At 38.5% G+C, this 18,381-nt stretch overlaps 1 protein-coding gene across 1 annotated transcript in view; it reads left to right on the top strand.

Annotated features, from left to right (window-relative positions):
* The window catches only part of slc15a4 (solute carrier family 15 member 4), a 35,905-nt gene that overhangs the window by 1,929 nt on the left and 15,595 nt on the right, over positions 1 to 18,381 (top strand). Inside the window, exons 3-7 of the mRNA XM_015002941.2 lie at positions 8,404 to 8,696; positions 9,444 to 9,585; positions 9,764 to 9,847; positions 12,094 to 12,268; positions 15,591 to 15,749. Of these exons, the coding sequence (XP_014858427.1) occupies positions 8,404 to 8,696; positions 9,444 to 9,585; positions 9,764 to 9,847; positions 12,094 to 12,268; positions 15,591 to 15,749 (853 nt within the window). The remainder of the gene's footprint in view (positions 1 to 8,403; positions 8,697 to 9,443; positions 9,586 to 9,763; positions 9,848 to 12,093; positions 12,269 to 15,590; positions 15,750 to 18,381) is intronic.

Raw genomic sequence — 18,381 nt, 5'->3', positions numbered from 1 at the left:
TTCTAAGTAAAGTCATGTGAAAAGGGAAGTACGTGCCTATAAAAATGGAAATTCTCTGTTACAACTGGAAATGAAAGCACATTTGAAATATTGCTCATAAATTAAGGCTCTATATGTTAGCTACATCTCTAGGAATATCAGATAAATTCCAGGTGATGGAGTAAATCTATTTGTGAACTCAGATGTACCTTTGTTATCGGTGTTAAAGATTTTTTTTTTTTTTTCAATTTTACAATCAGTGCTGGAACACTTCTACTTGTTAGAGACTTGGATAATCCCTCCTTCCTGCTCTATATCAAGTGAGCTGAATTTACTTGAATTTTAGGATAAATCTATTAATATAATTTTCAAGCATATAATCTAATGCAGCGACCTAATAGACTGTTAGACTTTGAGATTTCGTCTGTTACATAAAGTCCATCTGGAAAATATTCAGAGCGCTTCACTTTTTCCACATTTTGCTATGCTCATTGTATTAAATTAAGCTTTTTTTCCTTATACTTCCTCACACAAATATTCCATTATGACAATGTGAAAAAGAGTTTTCAAATGTATTTAAAATACAGGAGTATTATAATGTTATTTCCTCATCAAAAACATACCTGCTTTAATTCTTAAATTCATGTTCGAGAAATCCTTGAATCTCCCGCGGCAACCATTTGGACTTGCGTAAACGCTTGTTCTCACTGAGCTCCGCCTATTTTCACAAAGCTCTTCCTTGGCGCTGCGGTCTCCACCCAAGCTTCCACCTCTCATAGAGCACACCTCTCCTGCGTGCTCCACACGTAGCTCCACCAAACTAGCAGTAGCAGCCATTAGCAAATGCTCATCGTACAAACTACTTCTCATTCCAATACTCCTAAGAACCTCATTGTGATGATGTGCTGAAGGCAGAGTGTTTGAAAAAGCAGGATCTTCTTTGAGAGACGGAGGCCAATTTCAATGCACCAAACTGCAATGTCAGATTTTGTTTGTCATGTTTGAGATATACATTCAACGTTTTTACAACAACTGAAGGTAAATTAGTTTCTTGATTTTGCTATAAAATGGCACTCTGTTACTGGAAAGCACATAATACCTTGCTCCACCCCCCAAAAAATGTTTTTAAGTGAATTGCGGTGAATACTTTTCAGGTACTACATTACACTTCTTCTAAAATACGACTATTTTATCTTAGGTGAACTAACATAAAATGTGTGGCTCTTTGAGACTAAAGTTAAACTTTCAGGAGTGATGCTAGACTGATAGTTGGTTGAGCAATTTATGGGTCTCTTAAAAAAATCTTCTCTGGATTCACAAGCATCTGCAACATATTTTTATTTCCTTACAGAGAAGTACTTTTGCATACTAGAGCAAAAGCAGAAGATTATCAGACTTAAAAGTTTACATTAGATTAATGCTAAATAATACCTCAATTTTACTAATCTAAAATCCCTTCTCAGAATATATTGATTTAAATGAGAGATGGATACAGAAGCTTAGTTCCTGTAACATGAGAAAGTCTTTTTTGTTTATAGTTTTTAGATAAAATCAAAATATGACAGTTCTGTGTAAAAAAAAAAAAATATTGACTGTTTTAAAGATATTTTTTCATCCATGTATTTACTAATTTGAGCATACCATAGTATAATATAAATGTCAACTAGGTAGGTTTCTAGATGTGCCATGCTTTTTGCAATTTTCTGATTATGGCTATCAAACGTTTGGAAAATTGCTTAAAAATTTAACTCCAACTTGAAACCCCTTAAATGTCCTCAGGACATCAGGACGTCTTCATGGATTCATCAACTAACTAAGCATTTGAGACTTAAGAGTTTACATCATTACTAGTTGATCCCTGATCTCTGGTTAGTTCTTGACATTGACATTGATGGGTGCACACTGAAAATGTGAACAAGTTCCACTATGTGCACTTTAGCAAGGCTCTGTGTACTTCCACTCTGTGGCTGTAAGAATCGACATATCATTATTCAAAGAACTTGCTCTAAGAAAGCAGAGAGATCTTTAACTGGATTATTGTATCCTGACACAATATCCCAAAGTGTGGGATATTGTGCCAGTATTCAAAAGAATACTGGCAAGTATTCTAGCAAGTATACTGGCAAGTATTCTTTTGAAATACTTCCAAAAGAGGTTGGTGGTGTTCATTTTAAACAATACTCGATCCTGTTGCAACATTTTTCACATTTATGTCACGATTTTCTTTTCACCGTGTTTAAACACACAGAGCACATTGGCATTTGACAGTGAAGTGAATGAAATGATTCAGTTATTATTAGTGTCAGTCAGACAAATCTTCATAAAAGGCCTATTAACTTGTCAATGCTACTTTTAGTTGAATTGAATCCTAAGATTTGTCAGTTAATAGCTCTTTTTTTCTGAATTAATAACTGAGTATCTCTAGGCTCTTACAGTTATATTTGGGACAAGAGGAGAGACGTCTCTTCTGACAGCTTTTGTGTAGTTAACAAAGAAGAGATGAAAGGGGGAAAAACTGAGTTGAGTACAACTGTACTGCAGGGCTATTTTTTTCAAAGACTATCATACAGGATTGATAAGCAAAATAACTTGCATAAAAAATAAATATTTGCTCGACAGACCGTTAGAACCAGTGCTGTATTTTAAGTTTGCCTTTTCCTTGCCTGAGTAAAACTGGCAACAGTATTTATTCAGAAATAAACAGTAAACTGTGTTCCTCATTTGAAATGTTCTAATTCAGTTCTTTGTAACCTGACATTGAAGTAAACTTATGTTGCACAAGAGTTATAGAAAATCAGATTCAGTTTTTTTTTTTTTTTTTTTACTGAATCTCTCTCTATTGGATATTTATAGAGGAAATGAGGAGTAATATGAGGAGCTTTGTTATAGCTCCTCATATTACGCTGCTAAAACCGGTGCTTCAGTATGAAGTGAATTGGTGCTGCTATGACAACAATTGTATTTTCTCCCATATAAAGTTTTCATAGATGTTTTTTTTTATTGATTTAAGATGTTCTTTTAGAAAGCTCAGTGTAGGTAATGTGTGTTGGCTGCTTCACAACCTTCAATCTTTGTGAAAAACAACTCTGTTGTATACTCTGCATATTTATTTTCTGCCATTCCATTAGAGCCTTAGATATTCATTGAAATCTTAAATTTAAAAATATTGCTTACTTGAATCAAATGTGGATCATTTTCTTTGGATACTTTACCTTGATGCCATTTACATGTCACTTTCATGTTAATTGGGTTTTTATGTTGTCTTTAAGAGATTTGCAATCCACACAAAGGCCAGATCGCAGCAGTTTGTGCTTTGTGTGGTTGCATGTAGATGGAAAGAACATAAACTGTGTTAGATAATGCTGCGTCCTTTGCTCCTTTTTTGCATAATGGAGGAGTAAAAGCTTAAAGATTAAATGTTATGATGCCTTTGAGATGACCCTTGGTAAATAAGTGCATTTGTGTTCAAACATGTCCATTCAAAAGAAACTAAGTGCAAGAATGATGCAAACATTTTCATAAGGGTTACCTACCTCTTTTTCAGAGAAGTGCAATATGCGTAGGACTTAAAACGATCTAAGCCAGAAAAAATAATCTAGTGACTTCATACAGACTTTATATATATCACAAATGTTGAGCCATTTGTGAGCCAACTCATCCAGTATTAGGGACATATTGTTGAACTTTAACATGCTGGCAAGAAGGTCTGGGCTCTGGAGCTAAGGGAACTCACTCCTTCACTACTGAACCGACCCCGTCATCGGAGGATGAGGGGGATGTGCAGCCACACGTTCCTTCATAACAGAACCCGTCCTGGCCATGTACAAGCCAAGATGTATTATCTCTTCTAGGTAAAACTTTTTGGCCAGTTTTAAATAGTCAAACACATCATAGCAGTTGGAAATGTGCCACTTGTTTTAATGAGATTTGGCCAGTGCTGGACTTTTCTTATGTCCTCACAGAGCGCCAGCTCCTCAAGAAACAACCACAGCATATGCTGCTGGTTTGTTCCAAGTTTGTGATTCATCTTCAGACACTGTTTCAGTAGTCCTTTCAAACCTTTCCTTTCATTGAACATCAGTGTTGTGTTCAAAGTACCCAAGGTGTATTGACTGTTTTTCAGATGATCAACCACTGTCGAGAGTCAGAATAGTTAACATGAAAAATGTTGCCTGATGAGCCTCAGGTACTTTCACACTTCAGTGTTTCAGGAGAATAGTGACGTGAAGAATACTCTTTTAAATTTGGCACTTTCTCCTGAGGTGGACAACCATCATTGCAGTTTTAAGAGGTTTTGTTGGCTCTAGTGGCCTTTATTTTTTGAAAGTAGTTCTACAGCAGGGGTCCCCAAACTTTTTCCTGTGAGGGCCACATAACTTTTCCTTTATCTGGTGGGGGCCCGGAGTCAGTTTGTAACAGAAAAAGTGTGACATTTGCAGGAGTGCCTAAATGTAAAAATATATTGTGTTCTAGAAAGCACAATCAAATAACATTCTCTGGGTTCTTCACAGAAAAAAATCCAGTTAGGATTATAGTCTGTATTTTCCGAACATGAAAAATGTTGCCTGATGAGCCTCAGGTACTTTCACACTTCACCCCAAAGTTGTTGTTTTTTTAATAAACCAGTAAACATGCACATAAGCCTCAGATATCTCTGCCGCTCCAGGTTTTCCACAACTATGCAGCAGCAGCAGAGGGGGGCGGACACCCAAAATTTGAGTCATAACAGGTCAATTGAATATCACATTTATTATGGCTGAAAAATAAAAAAGTTGCCAAGTTTAGATTTAACTGAACTGATTACGGTAGTTTTCGAACGGTAACAGTAAAAGTGCTGATCCTTCGTGTCTGCTACTAGCATGTGCTAAATCAGTGGTCCCCAACCTTTTTATTACCGCGAACCAGTCAAGACTTGGAAATTTTGTTGCGGCCCGGGAAGGAGAGGGAGGGGGGATGAACCGTCAGATAAGGCTTCTGCATATTGGTGTTCCCACTAAATCCTGAATATGCCCTATTTGGGTTGGCTTGGTCCTTTTATCACAGCCTGTGGGGTTTTCCCTGACTGGGAACGAGAATACAACCTGCTGAATGTGACAGGTAGCCAATCAGAAAGCGCGATGACGTAAGAACAGAGGGGAATCCCAAACAGCTGACATATCGCGCAACTGAGAGTCCGGTGGACATCGGAGATGATATGTGGAAATGTTTATTATTATATGTAAAGGTCATTATTATGTTTATTCAGTTAAAAATGTTAACTATGAAAAAACACGAATCGGTTCGTGTTGCTCCTGCCTTGGACACACGAACCGATCGAACCTGTTGTACTTTTATCAGCTCTGTGGTCACAGAGGTTTGGAGAATCGGCCGACATTCTTAAATCTTTCCGTCTAAACCAGACTTAAGACTCAAGCTCTACTCATCTCCTCTCGACCACTGCCCAAACGCTCTGACTCTGGTCGCTATGGTAACGTTTATATATCCCTTCAAAATAACAGAAGCGCCACAAAAACGAACATTTTGCTTTCGTGAAAATTTTAACTCACGATAATGACTAACGGGGAGCCCTGAGCTTATTTCTCTGCAACGAGACATCTGGGAGTGATGAGAGACAATGACACCCGAGCTGTGTTGCTTGAGCACAGCGTGCTTGGTCTCTATGTGGCAATCTTGGTCGCAGCATGTTACGCAGAGCGGGCTTGTAATGTGGGACTCACCTACCGGTCCGGGATAAATTCATTCTCCTGTCTCTTCTCTGGGCCTTTTCCCCTTTGCAAAGAAACTTTCCAAAGACATCTGATCAGTTTCTTACTCATTTTGCTGCGTGTGGGCTCAATGTTGGCGCGCAAGTAACCGAGACTTCCAATGATTCACTTCCTGCTAAAGAGCCCCCTGGTGGTTGAAGAAAAATTCACATATAAACGGCTTATAGTCCAGAAAATACGGTAAATGGAAAAAAAAAAAAAAAAAAAAAAGAAATCTGAATGCTTTCTGGTATTGTTCAGGGGGCCGGACTAAATGTGGAGGCGGGCCGGATCCGGCCCGCGGGCGTAGTTTGGGGACCCCTGTTCTACAGGAAAGAGGGTAATGAGAGAGGGGGAAAACATGTGGCAAATGTCGCCAGGCTGGGAGATGTACCAGCGACCACCGGCACAAGGACTAAGGCCTCAATATGTGGGTTATGCTTTGACCCTGCGCCACCACAGGATTGCAATTCTTATGTTAAACAGATCACATCTGCTTAGCATCATAATAGGAATCCATAAAGGAAGGCCATTGATAATAGACAGGTCTGACTACAAAGTTTCATCTGACAAGTGTGTAGTGATCTCCAACTTTACAATAAATTGGAATGTGTCCTTCCCTGTAGGGCAGGGGTCCCCAAGCTGTGGCCCGCGGGCCGGATCCGGCCCGCCACGTCATTTGGTCCGGCCCCCTGAACAATGCTGGATCCGGCCCGCCTCCTCATACCAGAGAGCATTCAGTGTTTTTTTTTTTTCATATATTGTATTTTCTGGTTTATATGTGGATTTTTCTTCAACCACCAGGGGGCTTGAGCAGATGTGAAACTAACTTTCCCTCAATGGAATATATACTAGTCAGTCCCAGTCACCGTTTCACTCACGGTTTTTTCCATTTGCATTCTGGGTAAAAATCTATCTAAAAGCGCGAATGTGTCGTCGCCCCCCCCTGTCGACAAGAATTTTGTAAGGTTTCTTTCTCCAAAAACTTAGACTGGCCCCCGACCAGAGAAAGGAACAGCTATGTGGCCCTCGCAGGAAAAAGTTTGGGGACCCCTGCTGTAGGGCATTCGTTTGCCCTGCTTTTGCGAAACGCTGATTGTGACAACAAAAACAATGGGTATAAACCAACAACCTAACAAACGGTATGTGCACGGCTGCCCTGTCCTGACAAGGCATATCTTTTTTTGCATTAGAGGTTGTTTGTGAGGCCAGAGGTGACACAGATATATTTTGGTGAGTAGGTAAAAGTGGAGGCAAAGTGTGACCTTTCCTTTAGAATACAACCACTTTAACTTCCTGATTACCTGGTGCTGTCTATGGAACGTTTTTGTCGATGCTTGACAACGAAGCTGAAGTTGGTTTCCAATTCCAGCTTCCAATAGCTAAAGGGCGATTCCACTTAATTTTTCACTACTTTCCGCATCTTTAATCAACTCTAGTTTAAAAACTACTACATGTAGAGACTTGAAACCTGGACTAGATTATTCTGCTCTAATAGCAGAATATTTATAACCATTTTTGGGATAAAAGTTTCACAAATCCCAAACATGGTTATAAATATTCTGCTATTAGAGCAGAATAATCTAGTCCAGGTTTCAAGTTTCTAGGTGTAGTAGTTTTTAAAGTAGAGTTGATTAAAGATGCGGAAAGTAGTGAAAAATTAAGTGGAATCGTCCTTTAGCTATTGGAAGCTGGAATAGGAAACCAACTTCAGCTTCGTTGCTTGACGGGACCATTCATACACTACAAGTGAAGGCAGCGCTCTCCTGTACAATTGTGAGTCTCCAGGAAGGCGACACCACTAGGGCAGCATAATGGGAGGTACACTATGCATAAAATGTTTGTTGGTCTTCTTGCACCTTTCTTTTCAAAGTAATAACGCTGTATAAACATAGTGGAGCGATTCTGGTGTTGGCTGAGCCAATGCTTCAAATTTACATTGTATATCTTGACTTCTTTCCTTGTCTGGAAGGTTTTCTCAGTCTCGCTTCCGCTTTTAAGTCCTGTGGCTCGCACCAACTATAATCCCATTACTAGACCACTCCCTCAACCTGTGAAGCCGACTTGCTCTTAAACCAGTCAGCTGATGCTGGGCTGTGACTACCTTGCTCGGTGAGTCTAGACTGCAACAGAAGCGCCCTGACCTCAACCCCCTTTACCTTTGCTTTCACAAAACGTGTGGATAGCAACAAGGCACCTTAAAGCTGCCTTCAGGTGTTTGTGTAAGAAGCTATAGCGTGAAAGCTTCTGAAGTTAGGCGGTGTTTGTCTAAAGGTTTACAGATCATCAAACACAAGTAGAGCTGTGCACAGCACTGACAAAATAACAGTGACAGTATCCAGTTTGGGCAATTTGAGAGAGAAGGAGAAACGGAGCAGATTGTCTGACATCGGCTCGAGGAATTGGTTGAAAATGTTGGTTGCTGGGTGAATGATGACCGTGATGACAGCTTCATGTAAGTACCACTGCAGCCTCAGGTTTTTTCATTTGTCATCTGCCTTAAAGGACAGTTCATAAAGTGTTCTCAGTCAGACCACACAGGGACATGATTTCCAATGCTACATAAAACAGGGGGAATCCATTAGAAGGGAGTTTTATGATGTGTTGAAAAGTCTATACGTGTGTTCTCTGTTAACATGTTAAAAAACTAATGCATTTGGTTGCATCTTGTCTGTCATAGGTCAAAGACAAAGGACCTGAGGCCACACGCAGATTCTTCAATTGGTTCTACTGGTGCATCAACTTAGGAGCCATCGTGTCTCTGGGAGGTGTGGGATACATCCAGCAGAATTACAGTTTTGAGGTTGGTTACATCATCCCAGCAGTGTGCCTCGGGATCTCCTTCCTGGTCTTTGTTCTGGGACGGACCGTTTTCATCAGAAAGCCCGCCGACGGCAGTGCCTTCTCAGACATGGTCAAGATCCTGTCCTTTGCCTGCTGCTCACAGAAACCAAAGGAACCAAACCTGCTTCGGTAAGAGTGCTCATACTGGTGTTGTTTTTTTCTGCATTTCTTTAGTGATAAGAAAAACTAAATTTGATAGGAAACAAATTTGTTGTTGTCAAAGTATTAGGCTGTTAGCCAAAAAGGATCTCAAAGGCTCATTTGGATCATTTGTAAATTATTGGAATTATTAGCAAAAAATAACAGTATCAAATATTTATTTCTCTGGCATTTCCACATTTCCAGTTGTGTATTCATTGTTTTTCTGTGGAGAGTTTTTCATGAGCTGCAAGGCAGCTTTTGTATGTTAAAGCAGACCTTTATCTTAAATCTCTCTTTGATCCCCTCCTATAATTCTTTTGTGTGTGCCTTTCCCCCCCACATCTGGTCAATGTATTCATCTTTGTTCCCTGTGGTGAAAAGTTATCCTAAAGTGCTGAAACTCGACTTTGAACCAAAGTACCACAAACGTCTCAAAAAACTTGACATTGAATATTTTAAGTTGGACAATCCCACAGCCTTATAAAAATTCCTTATTAGGGCATTTTCTCCAGAGATGAGGATTATGGGCTTTAGCGAAGTTTCTTTTGAATCTCTAGAAGTGCTTTTATTAAAGGGTAAGGTTTACTCAGAAAAAAGATGATTAAATCTATCAGTTTAAGAGTTGAGAGTAATTTCATCATATTCTATGTATAACATGTTTTTTTTTAATTTATGCTACTACTCACACTTCAGTCATTTAGTATTTAAATTACTTCATTTCTAATTCTGTTTCAGCAATAAACCCACCCTGCTCGACACCGCAAAACTGACCTATGGAGGGAAATTTCCGGAAGAAAAAGTAGAGGAAGTGAAATCGATAGTGAAAATCCTTCCAGTTTTCTTTGCCCTTATTCCATATTGGACAGTGTATTTCCAGGTAAGACTAATCCACGTTTCACAAGTGGAACAATTTAGAGGATTTTATCTTGACCGTGCTGGCTTCCAGTAAACAGACGTGTTAAAATCAGGGGAGGTTATTTCTTTCTTTCTTTGCCTGGTGATCGTAAAGTGGAGAGTTGCTTTATGCTGGCATTAATCTCCTTATTGTGCTGCAGATGCAGACGACATATATCCTGCAGAGCTTCCATCTGAGGATTCCTGGTACACCCTCAAACATCTCAGTGGACACCACTCATCAGGTAACAAACAATAAAAAAAAGGCTTAGTCCAAGATTATGCTTATTGTTTAGCAGATAGAACATGATGCACTAATAATAATAAACACACAAAACACCACCTGTTTGGGGATTAATATTTTCAAACCAGATATCTCGCTCTCGAGGGAAGAAAAAAAAAAAAAAGTAAATTGGTCTCTGACATGCAATGGCAAGCAACAGCTGGAGGCAGCAGGAAAGGCTTGTAATGCCTTGGGGATTAAGTCAGAACTTCACAGACTAATACCTCGCAGATTAGCAACCTGGCTGTGTTTGTGTTCCTCTGCTGCAGCGCCTCCATCTGACGGTTCCCGCTGATTTGTAGCTGATGTAACTCGCTCACACGGCTTGTATGTTGCATTCTGCAGGACTTTGATGGGTCCCTCAGCAGCTCCATGTGAAACATGACTCCTAAAAAAAACAAAAAAAACAAAAAAACAAAGCTTTCACAGCAATGACACTGATCACAGATGAAGGTTCAGGCTGTACGCTTCAACACACCTTTATAAGAAAATGTGAAGTGAAACACCTAAAAAAAAAAACTCATAGTGCTTCTTAAAGTTTTACATTAATATTCTCACAAAACTATAACTAGTCTGTTTTTTTTGTTGTAAAACTCTCAAACTTTTATTTATTTTTTGGGCATCATTTTTGATCTTCGTCTTGAGCTCAGCTTGCTCTTCTCATCTCTAAAACACCGTTGGTATTGAAAGAGGAAGTAAGTTGTCTCTCCTTCCAACCTCGCCAGTTGTCGGCATTAAAAGGGAAGTAAGAGTTGATGCCTCTGGGACTTCTGTCCCTCAGCTCACCTGACAATAAAGTGGCTAGACTGAAAAGATGCTATTTCCTCAAGGGAACAGGAACCCATACCAATGATTCATCTTGAAATCGGCTGAGATTCTGATATCTTCACTAATGTAACATTAGTTAATTGACCAGTTTCCCTTCATTAAAAAGCTGGATCATTTAAATATGAATTTTAGGTCAAAACTATTTCTTAGTGGGCGTGGCGAAGGCAGTGGCGCGGAGGCCTCAGTTCTCAACCCGGCTGTCGTGGGTTTGAGTCTTAGCACATTAACTTTTGCTGCCTGTCCTCCTCTCTCACAACCCATGTTCCTGTCAATATACTGGTTAAAAAAACTACTGAAGCCAAAAAAAAACCCCTAAAAACGACAACAAAAACTACTTCTTAATAGTGATTGTTGTAGATTTAGATCTTGGATATAAATTGCTAAAATATGTTTCATATACAGAGAAAGAATGAAAAAGTGTGCTTGTGTGTTTTAAACTTGTGAAATGTCGCAGGGAAAGACTACTGAGCCTGGTGTTACCAGCAAAGATACTCATAGTTCCCGTGCATACACTTTCATTTATAACTGTTATTTCCCAATGTTTTTTTGTTGCTGTTTTTTTCATGTGTAAATGTCTTGGCAAGAAAGAAGACATTTTGAACTATTGTCATAATTTAATCAAGATTTTTGGTGTCTCCTGGCAAAGTGGTCTGTTGTAAAAGCTGATATAAAATAATGTGCTATTAACAGATTGATAAATTGCTAAATTAATCCTTTAAGAATTGGGGAATTCAGTTTGAGAGAAAAATATATCAGTCTGTTAAATAAGAGGCATGTATCGAGCTTCCATGTCACCTGAAATTTAAATTGCCAACATAGATTTGTATAAGTTATGTGGTCTGGCAACTTGCAATTTTATTCAGCGCAAAGCAACATTGTGCTTGAAGTAGCAAACATTTTGTGTGTTAACAGTGACTGTCAATATTTTTGTTCCATCTAGTAATTCAAATATTCAATTTAAACATTAAACTTTTTGGTTCTCAGGTTTAGGGAGCATACTGTGAATGAACAATACAGCTTGCAGTGGGTTTTAATGGATTTGCAGCTAAAACAACAGTGTTATCAGTATTGCAGCTGCAGCCTCTGGGAATAATAATCCTAAAATGTGTTCACGTCTTAGATCCATTTGACTGTGGGGTTTTTATTCCTGTAAATTCAATTAATAGTTTTATTATTTTTTCATTAAATAGTATTTGTTTTTGACCACCTGGGGGTGCCAAAGCAGTATCAAGACTGAAGCCTGCTTGCTTATTGTGGATGCATATATGTGTATACAAACACTGTTGGAATGCACGTAAAGAGTCTCCTTTGTTTTTATGCTCTGTTGCTTCTTGTACATTTTTATCTCATCTCTTCTCCTCCGGATTCTTCCTGATTAAGTTCACCTTCCCGGCTGCCTGGCTCACCATGTTTGACGCAGTGCTCATCCTCATGCTCATCCCTCTTAAAGACAAAGTAGTGGACCCCATCCTGAAGCGCCGTGGCCTGCTGCCCTCCTCTCTGAAGAGGATTGCTGTGGGGATGTTCTTTGTCATGTGGTCAGCCGTGGCAGCGGGTGAGTGCCCCCCACACGTGTTTTCTCAATTAGGCTATCGCCTAAGTAGGCCAAAGAACAAGCCAAGAGCAGAGTTTACAAAATTTTCAAATCTGGACTTCCACGGTGATGGTTTTTTTGGTTTGCTGATTATTGTCTTGGCAGGTTTTTGAAACAGTGACTGAAAATATAAGATGGAAATTATGAGAGAAAATCTGTTATTAAGCATGCGGCTAATGATGCTTCAGTTAACTATTATATTTAGCGTGCTTTTTTTTCAGTGGATCTAGAGATATTTTCTGTTCATAAATCACAATATTATCTCCCACTCTACAAGAAAAATTAAGCCTTCAATGTTTTGAGAAGGACAAAGGTCGAATGTAGAGAAAGGCAAATCAGCTGCACTCTGTGGAGTCAACTTTAATTAAATGCTCTCCAACAAACAGCCTGTACATGGCATTTGAACAGTTTCTGTCATTAGTGACTTTTAAATATTTTCTTTCTGTAGTTGCAGGTGAACTATTAAACATGTCCTTAATTACACTTTTACAGAAGTTATTTAGAAAAGTGTTCTTCCAATTAAATTTAAAGGTAAGTCAACATCAGGTCAACCAACAACTCAATTTTGTAATATAAATAATAAGATCTAAATTGCCCGATAACATAATTCACCTCTATTAATGCCTGTTTGAGGTGTAAACTGTGGTGTATGATAAGGAAATAATCACCTGGTTGTCATATGGTGGTGATGTGTTGTGTATCAGTCCTAATAAGCAGCATTTTTAGATGGCAAGCGTAGAGATGACTAATCAGATATTTTTGGGCAATTTTTGAATCTCTATTTTTTGTTGTCAGGCTTTAACTTTTCAATTCTGAATTTTAGATAGTTCCTTTTTTTCTGGCTTCTTCAATATAAGAAATAGGAACAGAAATAGGAACAGATATTTTTCTCGTTTTTTTTGGTCAATAATTAATTATACTGAGACTCATGAAGAGGTTTTTATCATTTTTTTAAAACAATGTCAAAATATTTTTTGAGACAACTACCACTACCAAGTTCGACTAGCATCACAAAACCTGTAGTGTCCATGTGTTTATTCAAGAGGATGCAAACCTTCACAATAACTGAGATTTCCAGATTATTCCATGACAGGCAGACGTTGAAACCTCAAAAGTATAAAGAGAGTGAAACTTTGCACTGGTACTTTTAGACTTCTTGTTATCTTCTGAAAGTCTTGCTCTCTCCCAGTCTCTCACAGCCTGAAGGAATCACAAACATGTTTAATTGTGTTGTAGAAAATACTTTAAAAACAGCTTCTGACATTTCTGTTCTTTCTCTGGACTTTATTTTAGATACAGGATTGTTACTGAAATTAGCTATCCTAAGCTTCTTCCTGCAGGGAAGCTTGTTGTTGGTGGCTAAATGAGATATGGTGCGTTCAGTGACTGGGAAAAGATTAGATTTTGAAGTGTCACCAGTCAGATCCAATCAAGCTGAAAATTGTCAGAAAAATTATATTGTGTTGCTACTAACGCTTGAAAAAAATCAATTTTAACTGCTTAGGTTCCTCTTTTCATTTGACCTTTAGAATTTTATTATTTGTACAATTTTCTTTTCTAAATTTAAGATTTATAGATTTAATTAAATGTTGGAAAATAACATAGGTGTTGTGAAAAAACAAGACCCTTTTTGTGGCTTAATGTTCTTGAGAAGAGATGAAAAATCTCATTTCATATGTACTACCCTTGTCTATAAAAAGGATCTTTTTCCATCCGGATGATATAATAAAAGCTCTTCAGGAAAATGGAATGTGCAAACATTTACTTTCCAGAGGACTGGTCCTTTTCTGAAAGGAATGCTGCTGCAACATGTTCATTTCAACCTTTGAAAGCTTTTCAGTTATTTATTTTTTCCCATTTGGCTATTTTGGAAAAAAAAAAAAATACACCCCTTTTGCATTCAAGCTCCAGCAAAATAAAATCCAAATCTTAGAGAAAGCAATTTTGAGTTCAGGCGGTGGAGAGAAAGGGTTTAGAACGGTGGTGTAGTCTGAGCATTGGTCACAGAATAGAAGATAAACACACGACTCCGGTGCCAAACAGTTCTGACCTGGATTTTACGAGTCAAAGCAGACAACAGTATCAAATCTATGCATTGCAGTGCATTTTAAAATACTATTGAAACTCTGTGTAATAATCTTTTATCTGCAGTTCATCTGAATAGTTGCTCGTCGGACACATCCTTGCTTCACATTCATTAAATTAGACACAATGTCCCCTGTGAGCTGCCTTACAACACTGCTACACCTCAGTTGGCTTAACGTCTGTCCCGAGTACTTATCGTTCCTCTTTCTATTAGCTGAAATCATGTTGTTTAGAGGCCAGCGGATGGAAAGTAGTGAAAATCCCAGCGTGACACCTTTTGCTCACTGAATAGTCAGCTGAACCCATTAAATTTCTGCCCACCTCTCCAGCACGCCGGCTCTGCTCAGTGCTAGAATCACTTCTGTCACCTTGTGTATGAAATATGTGCAAATTTGTCAACAGCATTTCCCGAGGTTTCACCGAACATGTGCTGACAGATGTCTGGGCTTGAGGATAGCTGGACCACATATGCAGCGTAGAGATGGTTGACATGTTGTCAAGCACAAAGTGACTTTTTCTGAGCAAGACTTCTGCCACATATTGAGGCCAGCTTTGATTAGCGCATTTTTTTGTTTGTGGTCTTATTGTGGCTCAGTAGCTTTCAGGTAGCTAAAACCTTGTTATTTAACAGCTTTGAAGCTGTGCTGCACACAGGATCACTCTGAGACGTCTGATATGTGATTTTTAGTTAAGGTAAACATAAAAATAGGGATGTGTGTTTATACTGTGAGACTTGCTCTGGGCAGCCCAGCGGCCATGCTGTCTGAGATGGACGGCTGGTATTATTGGATATCCGGATTACAAGTCTACAACTCTCCTCAAATACGGCATTAAGTGTAGCTATGATAGGAGGCTGTCTCCGGGAGTTATCTGAAAATAGCCGCTGGTCACACGATAATATTAATCGAATGACGCTTTCGGGAGCAGACGCCAAATGATGACAACTGCTTACTTGTGATTATTGAACTGTCTGCAGTGTTGCATTATTTCCTACCCTCACAGATGGGATTTTAATGAAGTAGTAGGACGGAAGTCAATAAAACAAACTTAATCCCCAACAAGCTACTATTGAATTACTGTATTTTTTTGTTTGGCTACATATTTCTGACTTGCAGAATTGTGCTACATTCATCCACGTTTGCATATAAGTAGTAACTATTTTCTTCTGTCGTCTTCTTTCTTGTTTTCACCCACTCAGGTATTCTGGAGACCAAACGCCTTGAAATCGTTAAATCGAATGGTACCATAGACCAGGTGCTTGGCAAGGTTGTCTTCCATGCTGCAGATTTACCCATTTGGTGGCAAGTGCCTCAATATGTGCTGATAGGAATCAGCGAAATCTTTGCAAGCATTGCAGGTATGTTTGTTTGACATCTTGTGTTGAATTTACTTTGCCTTGTAAAAATGCCCTTTTTTATACTAAAATTCCTTCAGGCACTTCTGGAAATCTTGGGATTTTATGTAGTAGATGTAATCATAAAATATGTAGTAAATAATACATATTTTCCAAACGTTTTTTTTTTACAAATAATATCAGTGACTTGCATGTGTTTTCAGTCTCTCAAAGCCAATACTTTGTTACATCAGCTTCTGCTGTGATAATACCTACATGTTTTTTCAGGTATTTCTACATCAGCTTATCACAGATGTCTAAAGTTTTTGCCCATTTTTCACTAAAGCAGCTCAAGCTCGGTCAGTTTGGACATCTGTGAACATAATTTTTTCACGTCCAATTCAGGTCTGGACATTCACTCTTGCATCCAGTGTGCGACCCGAGGGTCATTTGCAGCACCTGAACTGACTTTGTGTTAAGTTACCAGCAAGTTAGGATCTTCTTACAATGGAAAACATTAGGAGGAGCACAAAGTATTCATCTTTTAGTAACTCCACTTTTTAACTTTATTCTTACCCAGGTTCATAAATGAAATTGCGATCGACACTTTCAAAGTTTATTTTGTGGGAAAAATTGAAAACTGTGTATTTTCTTTTCTTCTGTTTCACAATTTAAAAACTGTCTCGTTTTTGTCAATAACCTAAAATCACAATAAAATACATCCAAGTTTGCGTTTTAGTGCCACAACAATCTCAAACAGAATAGGAATACTTTTCCAAGGCACTGCTGGTGTTATAAACTCTAATTTAACTCTGGCGAGGCAAATAAATGTTAAATACAGGATGACTGAGTGAAACGACTTACTTTTTTGCGTTTGCATGATTTTACCTCGCACTGATGTGTTTATGCCATTTACCGAAACACATTTCAGTAAAAGTGTGTTGAGCACTTTGATTCATTGCCAGGCTCCACCAGCTAAATGTAGCTGTGGGTTGTTATCTAGAGCAAACATCCTAAGACATCAATTGATGAGTGATTATTCTGAATTTCTCGCCCTGCTGCATAACACTGTGCAGCAATGAAGCTTTTTACAAGCAAAGTATGGATTAGGAAACCATTTCACAGTTGAACTGAGGGAAGGTTCACTCCAGGCAAGTGACTCACTTCACATAATGGGTGCATTGTCCACACAGATACTGTACACAAACACATAAAACTGCACACGGTTTAATGAATTAAGCCATTCTTTCCCATCAGCTTTCAATTAGCTTCAGTGTTGACACATAAAGCAAACGGCACAGAGACATACTGAAGTGGCCGTCATTGTGTTTTTTCCTGCTTGCAAACAACGCACACATAATTCTATATATATACATGCAAGCTGTTTTCACAGATAATACCACGAGTTAAACTCACATCCTTTTTCTTTCTTGACATTGGTAATATCTGAAGTACTGCATGTCAAGGCTTTTCAGTATTCAATATTTTTGCTCTTTTAGTAAGAAATGTGCACATGCTGATGTCTAAAATTATTCTTTTTTATTTATTTCTGGAAAAAAAAAGATAATTGATTGCCTTCGAACTACGTTATTAATGACTCATCATTCATCTTTGTTTATATTTGGTCTCACATTTTTCCTGAGCACCGTCTGAGTCACACTAGAAATCAGAGAGGATTTTCTGATAGTAAGATGACAGGATCCCAATTTAAGCCTTCGTTATTTTCTTAGAGAGCAAAGGTTTCCTCCTTGCACACCTCCCAGAAAAAGGCATCCATTTCCACATAAACACTAGCTAGAGTCTGCAGCAGGCCCCATGATGAGATGATAGGGGTTCTGAGGATTTCATTTTTTTTTTTTTTTTTTTTTTAACATCCTGCTGTCTGCTCTTGAGGTGAACTTGCTTGGATGACAGACTTGGTCATGTTGGAATGTGTTTTGAATGTCCTGTGAGCTGGAAAGTGTTTTTAATAACAATAATACGTTTTATTTAAAGTGTCTTTCAAAACTCTCAAGGATGCTTTGCAAACAAGATAAAAACGTAGTTCTGTGTGAAGGAATCAGAGAACTCTTTCCATCTCAGCATGGCGTTTACTCTCCCGTCAGCAGTCAGGAACACACCAAACTAAATGCCTGAGGTTTAAACACGACAAACCTTTAAGATGCTGCGTAAGCTACGTTCTAATCATGCACGCCTGGTTCACGTATCTGCAATTTTTCTTGGGTTTTCTAAGGAATAAATGGAGCGGTGTATCCTAAACTTATTCCTCAGCACCATTTCTATTACATTATAAAGCCTCTGTGTTCATGTTTACCTCCAAACAACTATTTTGTTGAAGTTTTTACTAATTTCTCAGACTTTGATTTGCTATTACATCCTACACATTTAAAAACAAGTGCCCATGTACTAATTTAGCCTGTCCGCACTTCAAAGCTGGGACAAACTAAGAAGGTTATGAGTTTATTTTATTTATTGGATATAGAAACCAATGTAGGCTCCTAACACACAGCTGAATTCCAGCATCAAGCAGGAAAGAGGGAAACATTTTGCTTTGAAAACTCATCTCCTCAGTTCCCAAAGCTTAAAGATAGATGTTAAAAGAAAAGATTGATGCAACCCAGTGTTACATTTTATCTCTGTGTTGCATCACATTTGC

The sequence above is a fragment of the Poecilia mexicana genome, unplaced genomic scaffold, assembly GCF_051168715.1.
Source record: "Poecilia mexicana isolate PSO_F unplaced genomic scaffold, ASM5116871v1 scaffold_9, whole genome shotgun sequence".
NCBI lineage: Eukaryota > Metazoa > Chordata > Actinopteri > Cyprinodontiformes > Poeciliidae > Poecilia > Poecilia mexicana.
This window is presented reverse-complemented; position numbering and strand designations above follow the sequence as displayed.